The sequence below is a fragment of the Palaemon carinicauda genome, chromosome 36 (genome assembly GCF_036898095.1).
Source record: "Palaemon carinicauda isolate YSFRI2023 chromosome 36, ASM3689809v2, whole genome shotgun sequence".
NCBI lineage: Eukaryota > Metazoa > Arthropoda > Malacostraca > Decapoda > Palaemonidae > Palaemon > Palaemon carinicauda.
In genome coordinates, this window is record NC_090760.1 from 75,212,650 (window position 1) to 75,223,780 (window position 11,131).

An 11,131-nucleotide genomic window follows, 5' to 3' on the forward strand; every position below is an offset into this window, starting at 1 on the left:
CTGCAAGGAACATGTAGCCGTTTCAGATGTAAAACCTATGTTCCTGCTGAAGGCGTGGATCTCACTGACTCTTTTAGCTGTTGCTAAGCACACGAGGAAAAGAGTTTTTAATGTGAGGTCCTTAAAAGAGGCTGATTGGAGCGGTTCAAATCTTGATGACATTAGGAACCTTAAAACCACGTCTAGATTCCAGCCTGGTGTGGACAACCGACGTTCCTTTGAGGTCTCAAAAGACCTAAGGAGGTCCTGTAGATCTTTGTTGGTGGAAAGATCCAAGCCTCTGTGGCGGAATACCGCTGCCAACATACTTCTGTAACCCTGGATCGTAGGAGCTGATAGGGATCTTACGTTCCTTAGATGTAACAGGAAGTCAGCAATCTGGGTTACAGTGGTACTGGTTGAGGAAACTGCATTCGCCTTGCACCAGCTTCGGAAGACTTCCCATTTAGACTGATAGACTCTGAGAGTGGATGTCCTCCTTGCTCTGGCAATCGCTCTGGCTGCCTCCTTCGAAAAGCCTCTAGCTCTTGAGAGTCTTTCGATAGTCTGAAGGCAGTCAGACGAAGAGCGTGGAGGTTTGGGTGTACCTTCTTTACGTGAGGTTGACGCAGAAGGTCCACTCTTAGAGGAAGAGTCCTGGGAACGTCGACTAGCCATTGCAGTACCTCGGTGAACCATTCTCTCGCGGGCCAGAGGGGAGCAACCAACGTCAGCCGTGTCCCTTTGTGAGAGGCGAACTTCTGAAGTACCCTGTTGACAATCTTGAACGGCGGGAATGCATACAGGTCGAGATGGGACCAATCCAGCAGAAAGGCATCCACGTGAACTGCTGCTGGGTCTGGAATCGGAGAACAATACATCGGGAGCCTCTTGGTCATCGAGGTAGCGAATAGATCTATGGTGGGCTGACCCCACAGGGCCCATAGTCTGCTGCAAACATTCTTGTGAAGGGTCCACTCTGTGGGGATGACCTGACCCTTCCGGCTGAGGCGATCTGCCATGACATTCATATCGCCCTGAATGAACCTCGTTACCAGCGAAAGCTTTCGATCTTTTGACCAAATGAGGAGGTCCCTTGCGATCTCGAACAACTTCCTCGAATGAGTCCCTCCCTGCTTGGAGATGTAAGCCAAGGCTGTGGTGTTGTCGGAGTTCACCTCCACCACCTTGTTTAGCTGGAGGGACTTGAAGTTTATCAAAGCCAGATGAACCGCCAACAACTCCTTGCAATTGATGTGAAGTGTCCTTTGCTCTTGATTCCATGTGCCCGAGCATTCCTGTCCGTCCAGTGTCGCACCCCAGCCCGTGTCCGATGCGTCCGAGAAGAGACGGTGGTCGGGGGTCTGAACAGCCAATGGTAGACCTTCCTTGAGAAGAATGCTGTTCTTCCACCACGTTAGAGTAGACCTCATCTCTTCGGAAACAGGCACTGAGACCGCCTCTAGCGTCATGTCCTTTATCCAGTGAGCAGCTAGATGATACTGAAGGGGGCGGAGGTGGAGTCTCCCTAACTCGATGAACTGGGCCAGCGATGAAAGTGTCCCTGTTAGACTCATCCACTGCCTGACTGAACATCGGTTCCTTCTCAGCATGCTCTGGATGCATTCTAGGGCTTGATTGATCCTTGGGGCCGACGGAAAAGCCCAAAAAGCTCGACTCTGAATCTCCATACCTAGATAGACAATGGTCTGGGATGGGACGAGCTGGGACTTCTCTATATTGACCAGGAGGCCCAATTCCTTGGTCAGATCCATAGTCCATCTGAGATTTTCCAGACAGCGACGACTTGTTGGAGCTCTTAAAAGCCAGTCGTCCAAATAGAGGGAGGCTCTGATGTCTGCCAAGTGAAGGAATTTCGCAATATTCCTCATCAGTCTGGTAAACACAAGAGGTGCCGTGCTTAGGCCAAAGCACAGGGCTTGGAACTGGTACACAACCTTTCCAAAGACGAACCTTAGGAAAGGTTGGGAGTCTGGATGGATGGGGACGTGAAAGTACGCGTCTTTCAGGTCTAACGAGACCATCCAGTCCTCCTGCCTGACCGCTGCTAGGACCGACTTCGTCGTCTCCATCCTGAACGTCTGCTTGGTGACAAAAGCATTGAGAGCACTGACGTCCAGCACCGGTCTCCAACCTCCTGTCTTCTTCGCTACCAGGAAGAGACGGTTGTAGAAGCCCGGGGATTGATGGTCCCGGACTATGACTACCGCTTCCTTTTGTAGCAAGAGCGACACCTCTTGTTGCAACGCTAGCCTCTTGTCCTTCTCCTTGTAGTTGGGAGAGAGGTTGATGGGAGATGTAGCTAGAGGGGGACTGCGGCAGAACGGAATTCTGTATCCCTCCCTTAGCCACTTCACAGACTGAGCGTCTGCACCTCTGCTCTCCCAAGCTTGCCAGAAGGTCTTGAGTCTGGCTCCCACTGCTGTCTGGAGAGGAAGGCAGTCAGAACTTGCCTTTTGCGGACTTGGAACCCTTCTTGGATTTGCCACGGTGACTGTCGGCACGGGTACCTCCTCTGCTGGAGGTTCTGCCACGAAAGGGCGGGATGAACCTAGTTGTAGGTGTGTCTACTGCTGCAGGGCGGAAGGGTCTAGGCACGGAAGGTAAGGTTTTAGCCTTACGTGCGGAAGATGCCATCAGATCATGGGTATCCTTCTGGATAAGAGAGGCAGCCATCCCCTTGATCAGCTCCTCCGGAAACAGACACTTGGAGAGAGGAGCAAACAACAACTCTGACTTCTGACAAGGGGTGATACCAGCCGATAAGAAGGAGCAAAGATGTTCTCTCTTCTTAAGCACTCCCGACACGTACGAAGCCGCAAGCTCACCAGACCCATCCCGAATGGCTTTGTCCATGCTAGACATGATCAGCATGGCAGAGTCCTCATCCGAAGGGGAAGTCTTTCTGCTTAAAGCTCCCAAAACACCAATCGAGGAAGTTGAAGATCTCGAAGGCACGAAAGACTCCCTTCAACAGATGATCCATATCAGAAAAGGACCAGCAGATCTTCGATCGTCTCATAGCCAACCTGCGGGGAGAGTCAACCAGACTTGAGAAGTCGCCCTGGGCAGAGGCAGGAACTCCCAAGCCGGGTTCCTCTCCCGTGGCATACCAGACGCTCGACTTAGAAGCAAGCTTGGTAGGCGGAAAGATGAAAGCAGTCTTTCCCAGTTGCTTCTTGGACTGCAACCACTCTCCCATAACCCTCAAAGCTCTCTTGGAAGAGCGTGCGAGAACAAGCTTGGTGAAGGCAGGAGCAGCAGACTGCATGCCCAGAGCAAACTCGGAGGGAGGAGAGCGAGGGGTTGCAGACACAAACTGCTCTGGATACAAGTCCCTGAACAAGGCAAGGACTTTACGAAAGTCTAAGGAGGGAGGCGTAGACTTGGGCCCTTCAAAGTCGGAGTGCGGTTCATCCAAATGTGCAGCTTCGTCATCTGATACTCCATCATCCGAAAGCTGAGTAGGAAGTGGCAAAGGCATAGCAGAAAGCTGAACGGCTGAATCCGGCAGTACGGGTGCATGCGTAGCTGCTGCGGATCCAACATCAAGCCGCTGCTGGTCAGTCTGCGAGCTGGCAACAACAAAAGCAGAGTGCTGGTGCGTGGGAGGGGTTGCGGTGGGTTGCGGAGCATGCTGTATGGTATGCGGAGCATGCTGTATGGTATGCGGAGCATGCCGCATGGGTTGCGGAGCATGCCGCATAGAGTCAGAACCCAGCAGCTCTACAGCACCTTCCCACTGCTGATGCGGTAGCTCACGCATGTCAACGGATGGTGCAGCAAGAACATGCGTCTGGCAGGGTGGACTGCGCATCGGTGGTGGAGCTCTCACAGGTGGAGTGTGGGAGCAGGCAGCCGCAGTATCTGCTGAGCGCACAACCTCGGCGGGTTGTAGGTTAACAGGTGCAGTGTCAACCTTCTCAGCATGATACTCCTGCATGAATGCCGCAAGCTGAGACTGCATAGTCTGCAGCATGGACCACTTAGGGTCTACCGTGGTTGGAGCAGCAACAGACGGAGCAGTAGCCTGTTGTGGAACCACTCTACCTCTCTTGGGAGGTGTGCAGTCATCGGAAGACTGCAGCGAGTCCGAACTGACCCAGTGGCTACACCTGGGCCGTTGGACTCGCTCGGAAGGGACCTTATGTTTGAGCGGTCGTGAAACCTTGGTCCATCGTTTCCTCCTGGAAACTTCTTCCACAGACGAGGAATGTAAGGGCTCATTCGTCTGTTTGTGGATGGGACGATCTTTGACAGATACGTCCGCAACCACTGAGGATACATCCGTGCGCTGATCAAGGCCTGCCGAACCCTTTGGTCCTTCGACATTGCTTCTCCCCTGGGCTTGGGAGCTTGCAAGAGGTCCCGGACTGGGAGGACGACTGGCACGCACAGATGTACCCTCATGCGCAACACTGACACTGACACTTTTCACATCACTAGCACTGATAACACTTCCCACTGCACTTTTCGCTTTCAGCTCTTTGACATCTGCCAAGAGCTGATTACGGTCATTAGCCAATGACTCCACTCTGTCACCGAGAGCCTGAATGGCACGCATCATATCCGCCATGGATGGCTGAGCACTAGTAGCAGGTTCGGGAGTCACCACTACAGGGGAAGGAAAAGGTTGAGGGGCATGGGGAGAGGAAAAATCCACAGAGCGAGAAGAACTCCTCCTGATTCTCTCCTTCTCTAACCTACGTGCATTTTTAAGGAATTCGTTAAAATCGAATTCCGAAAGCCCAGCGCATTCCCCACATCGATCTTCCAATTGACAGGATTTACCCCTACAATTGGAACAAACGGTGTGAGGATCTATAGAGGCCTTCGGAAGACGCCTAGCACAAGTCCTAACGCTACACTGCCTGTACTTAGGGACTTGAGACTGGTCAGACATCTTGAATTGTAGAAGTAGTCAAGGGGGAATTCCAAAATCTAGCAAAGTTCATTAACAATTAATCAAATTAAAGCTTGCTAAGCTAATGATAAAGCTTCCTGAATAGCGAAGGCTAAACTCTAGAGTGAATACATCACCAAATCGTGAACAACAACTCCAGAATCAACAGCGTATCCAAGTAGGTCTTGCCGGCGGCACGACAGAGGAAAAATTGAGTTCTTGTTGACAAGAAGTACTTGAGTACCTACTCACAGATGGCGCTGTTGTGTACACCCCCACCTGGATAGCGATCGCTGGCGTATCCCGACCGTAGATTTCTGTCGGGCAACGGAGTTGACAGCTACATGATCATCGATTAAGATTAATATTGAAAAATCAAATTTAGACATGAAATTTCACATAGTTTCCTTGAATGTTATATTATCCCCTAATTAGCTATTTATATAAACTTCTACACTGTATAATTAAAACCATATTAAAAAAAACAGGAACATTCAAATCACTTACACAAAATTACTTAAACCACACCAGGTTTCTTTAAGATAATGTTTAGCAAATACTGATGTGGTACCCTATTGAGGAGTTGCAAAAGCCCTTCCCAAAGAGAGATTTCTGAAGAAAATTGAGTTATGAAGCTGGACCTCCAATATTATGAAAACTAACCTTCAAATCTTTCATTAGACTTGGGTCTAACCCATTTCAGCAGTTGAGGTACTAACGCCTAAACTTACACCGTTGAAGAGTTATCACGTGATCAGCTAGTGACCCAAGTGAGCAAACAATGGACAGTGCCAGCTGAAACATGATGCAAATGATCTACTTTTTTTTCTGAAACTTCAACAAGGAACCGTATGATATGCCACGCCATCCACATTTGAAATAAGAATGCTTATGTCAACGAGCAGCGTGATGTCAGGATCCGGACTATCAACTCAGATATCTGGCTTGCAATCTAGTTGTCTAAACGAGCGGCTTGGTTTGCGGGTAGGTGAGATTTTTTACAGCAGACGAGTCTAATGTACATAAAGAGCTTTAGGTTCTATGAGAGGACTTCAAATCTGTAATGCACTGAGCACCACCACAACCCTTACTGAATGGAGTACTAGAAGCACTGAACACACTTGAAATGTTAGGTTAGGGTTCAAAATAGGGCAAGTTAGTTCAGAATGACTTTCTTTATCTGAAAACTTACATGTCTTCTTAGATTTCACAATATGGATTAAAAATGTTGAGAGTTTTTGAAACTCATCACTATCAAAACTAGACTTGTTGAGTGCTGTATTGGAGTTTAATGCTGACATTCCATTATCCTTGTCATTCCCGCTATAATCAACTAGCCTAGTCTTCTCTGGATTTCCCCCTGAACTAAAAACAAGTCTCCTTTTACACCTTGAATTTTGAACTTGGTCCGGTCAGCAACCAGAGAAACATTCTTTTCCATATCAAGAATAGTGAAGTCTTTCCACTCCTTACAACTGTTTTCTAAATAACAAAACTGTCCCGACACAACGTAAATACAGATCATGATCGCCCAGAAACAATTCCATTGAATAATATACTGTACTGTAAGCAGTAATGGCTAACAAATCCATGAGAATACATCTAAAAAATTTTAGCGATAAAATCCTAAATGGTTGCACAAGCTCTGCCGAGACTGAAGACTAAAGAAGTATGGTTTTGCCAAGCCATTGTTACTGCCATTAACTGCTAGCTTGCATCCTTACCTTAGTAAAGACCTATATCTATTGCAAGGAAAGACAATGGGAGGTTTTTAAGATTAAAGGGTAAACTCTGATATAATCAAGATTCCAAAGAGAAGTAATATGAACATCAGAGGAAGATCATGGATATAATATAACTTAGTGTTCTAACTTTACCAACTAACAGAAGAGATAGACGCATTACAGTAAGTTTTATAGCTTTATCAAGTATGGAAACTCAAATAATAACAAAATTTATATGCACAATATAAGCACAAAAAATATCCTTGATATATAATAAAAACTAAAACCAATAAGTAATTGTACACAAGTAACTTGAGTTTTGGCTACTTACTTAGATAGAAGATAGTACACTTAAAATGTACTTCATTTTCAGGGTATATTTGAGAAATAATTGACCTGGACTCAAAATTGTTAATGAAGTAATGAAAGAGCATACTCTTTATTATTACTATTATCAGTATCATTATTATTATTACTAGCTAAGCTACCACCCTTGTTGGGAAAGCAGGCTGCTATAAATTCAAGGGCTCCAACCAGGAAAATAGCACAATGAGGTAAGGGTATAAGGAAACAGATAGAATTGAGTGCCTGAGTCATTTAAACTGCACCTACACAACTATATCTATTATATATATAAATTTATCTATTACTGTATATTCAGCAATGAGATATGGTTTGTGTCGACAATAAAAAAAATTGCTAATTGGTTCCAAAGTTAGGGCTTCAAGTTTTTTATTATTATTATTACTAGCTAACCTACAACCCTAGATGGAAAACCAAGATGCTATAAGCCATAGGGCTCCAACAGGGAAAAATAGCCCAGTGCGGAAAGGAAATAAGGAAATAAATAAATGATATAAAAAGTAATGAAAAATCAAAATAAAATATTCTAAAAACAATAACATTACAACAGATATTTCATATATAAACTATAAAAAGACTTATGAACATGTTAGACACCAGTTAAATACAGCAATCTATGAACTTGAACTTTATACATACCAGTCAATGGAGCCTAACATCCAGTAAATAAGAGGAAACCACGAGATAGCATCTAGAAAAGCCACATCCGGCCGTCTCTCCAACAACAAAATGATGGGGTTAAGTGACGTCTTTTGTCTGGCAGAGAGAAGAAAATTATAAGGCATCAAAAATTTTTTTAATGACTCTTTTACTTTACAAACAGAAAATATCATGAGTTAGTTCTCTACTATTTATAGCTATAGAACTGAAAGAGAAATCCAGATTGACGTGTGTTAAAAATTCTTGTACAACTAATAAAACATCAACTATGTTCCGTAATTATGTGAATTACTGAGACATGAATTCTAAAATAATTTTCATCACGATAACATTATAGAATATAAACATTTAAGTTAATAGAAAATAAAAAGAATGAACTTAGGTACACAAAACTGTTGTATTTTCGTAATACCAACTCTCGACTTTGCAGGTTCCTCTTTTAGTAAAAATGGGAATAATTTACCCTAAAGACATAAGATATTAGTGATCATGCTACTGTTTATATTTCTGAATACTCTATAGAACGACAAGGGATTCGAAACTACATGGCAGTTTAATGAATGGCCACAATAAGTACTAATACTTAGTAACACTAGCCATTATAAGAATAGTACATATACAATTTGGATGAAATAGACTGAAAAAATACTAAAAAACAAATGCCTGAAAGCTTGAGTTACAAAGTTCATGAAAACTATACTGAGAAAACCCCAGAATCTTTTTTTTTTTTTTTTAGTATGAGATGAGGTCAAGATGACAACATTTTATTCTTAATGAGAAAACTTGGTGGGTTTAAGAAAAACATGAATTGCCATAGAAGAGAACACTCTATTGATTGAAAAGGGCTCTGAAACTTCTATACAATTTAACGAATTGGCACACTAAGTACTAACACTAGCCATTATAGCATAATACACATACAACTAGATGGAATATACTAAGAAAACACTAAAAAAGAAATACAGGAAAGCTAAAGTTACAAAGTTAATGAAAATTTAATTCTTTTTTTTTTTAGTATGTGATAAGGTCATGATCAGAAATTTTGTCTTTAAATGAGAGAAGTTCGTCCTTTGAAGCGCAAAAGAAAGAAATGTTTGGTAGGTTTTAGAAAAACATGAAGAGAATAGAATGGATGATTTTCCAACTCTTTTGATGGATGATAAGAAAGCGCTATAAAATCAAAGGTTAAATATGAAATGAAGTTTTATCATTGATGGAGACATATGCCCCAAAAGCCTAAGTTAAAATCTCACAGTTATAAGGTGTCCCGTCACTAAGGTTTATGCTATCAATGAAGGGATATCCAATGAAAAATCATAGGGTAAACTTACTTAAAAGTATCTTAGCTGGTACAATATTTATGTGTACGGGGGTAGGGTTGAATATAACATAAACTGACACACGAGTGATACACCAAAGGGAAAAAGAAAGCTGAAAGTTGGAGTTCAAAGTGTCTGAGCTAAAAGAAACATCAAGAATGTTGGATGCATGATCTGGTTGGACAACACTTGATAATTGTTTTACAATTCTTCCCATCTTATTAGTTACAGTGTAGGTACAAGGGTTCCCAATCATGAATCCTACCAAAGCTTCCTAAATAACAGAAACTGCTGTATTCAGGTGACTGAATTGTAAACAATTCCCTCCCATTTTGGGAATTTTTTCCAAGTCTAAGAGAGGACAGGGATTAACTGATATGTCTATCATTAATGTAGATATATACGAGACTATCTAAATGCAAATTAGATTATGTAGGAAGATGACAAAAAACAGTATAATTGATAATCTGTTGGGTAAAAATTTGCAAAGAAGGACATTCCTATCTCCATTGTTTTATCAATATCAACTTCCATTAATCATTGAATAAAAAAATCAGTCTATTCAACATCACTCAAAACTACATTCACATTCATACTTTACACATAGGAAGAAGGTGGGTTTCAATTGCAACATTCAAAGGTTGATTTAATTGAAAGGTGAATAAAAGTATTTTCACCAAATGTGAATGACACACATTGCTATAAAAACTATGAGACTTTTCTTGTTCAACCCCATCTTTGGATAGGGATATCATAAATGTATTTTTAAAGTTAAAACTAAGAATAAATGAAAGATCGTAAATTCTTTGTAATCAGAACAAAAACTGAAATCAAGATCAATCTCTCTTTTCATTTAGCTCTGTATTGAAGTTTTACAGGAACAACAAAGAACTGCAGTACTGTACTGTATTTGACTATAAGCCGAGTTAAAAAAAAATCTTTCTTTCCATTTAACTGTGTATTTGAAGTTTTACAAAAGAGAAGCAAAGAACTTCAGTACAGATTTGTATTGTACAGTATTGGGCTTTAAGCTAAATTAAACTATTTCTAAACAAATTATGTAAAAATAGATGTACAGTATATAAAAAAAAATCTCAGGCAGAAAACTTGAACACTTACCTAAAATGAGCTCTGAGAGGAATAACAAAGTTGTAAATACCATTGCTGGCAAAGTCTGCCGCTAAAATGACAGCTCTGTTTTGCCAGTTATATTCCTTGGCACTTCGGTAAGTGCAGTGTTCACACACCTGGGGGAAAACAATTTTATTGCAGAAGAGAGAACACATATATAATCTTCAACCTTAAACTAATCTTAATTATAAAAAAAATGTTTTGAGTTATATTCCTGTTAGCTATACTGTAAATAGGAGCAAATAAATTTTTATGTAAACAAAAATATAAACAGTAACATTACAGTAGAGTCTCGCCCAGCACCATTACCGCTTGCCAGTACTGTACATAGGAGCTTCATGTTTTTCTTTCTTAGCGAGTGAAGCAAGCCCAAGGCGGAGCAAAAACCATTAGATTTCAAAAGTAGTTTGATAGTCTAATGGTTTTTGCTCAGCCTTGGGCTCGCTTCGCTCACAAAAAAAGGAATACACCAAGCTCCTGTGTACTGGCAAGCAGTAATTGCGCTGGGTAGGGCTCTCCCGTAATATTACCATATAAACATCTAACTCTGCCATTTGGAATGAGAAAGAAAAATAAAGCAATGAAAGGCCTTACTTGGCCTCATCACCAAATCTTCAAGCTTGCTGAATAGAATCTGGAAACAGGCCACCTCAATATTACCAGTACAACAGATTTATAGCTAAGACACATAACTTGAAGAAACTCATGAAAACTGTAGTCATTATACTCTGTAATTCTTGAATGTTTTGTGCACTGTGGAAATCATCGTTTTAAATAAGAAAAGCCTAAGATACAAAAAATATCAGATGGTGAATTTTTCATTCACAAATGGCATATCAAAACATAGTGAATTATTTCCTTTACCCAACACTAGGAATTAAAAGTTCCGTACATGAAATGAGCATTGTACGACGTTTGTGTTACTCTTACGTTATATTACCCCATTACCTCTTACATTCCAAAAACAATGAATGCTCACCCAATCTGCTAAAGATCTTAGTTTTTAATACGTAAATTCTTAATTTACTCAA

General features: G+C 42.0%; 1 protein-coding gene across 1 annotated transcript in view; it reads right to left on the reverse strand.

The window, feature by feature from the left end:
* The window catches only part of LOC137628703 (potassium channel subfamily T member 2-like), an 82,500-nt gene extending 71,846 nt beyond the window's left edge, over positions 1-10,654 (reverse strand). The window contains exons 1-3 of the mRNA XM_068359854.1: positions 10,631-10,654; positions 10,089-10,216; positions 7,630-7,746 (exon numbers count right to left, since the gene is read on the reverse strand). Coding sequence (XP_068215955.1) covers positions 7,630-7,746; positions 10,089-10,216; positions 10,631-10,654 — 269 coding nt within the window. The remainder of the gene's footprint in view (positions 1-7,629; positions 7,747-10,088; positions 10,217-10,630) is intronic.
* Positions 10,655-11,131: the final 477 nt, after the last annotated feature.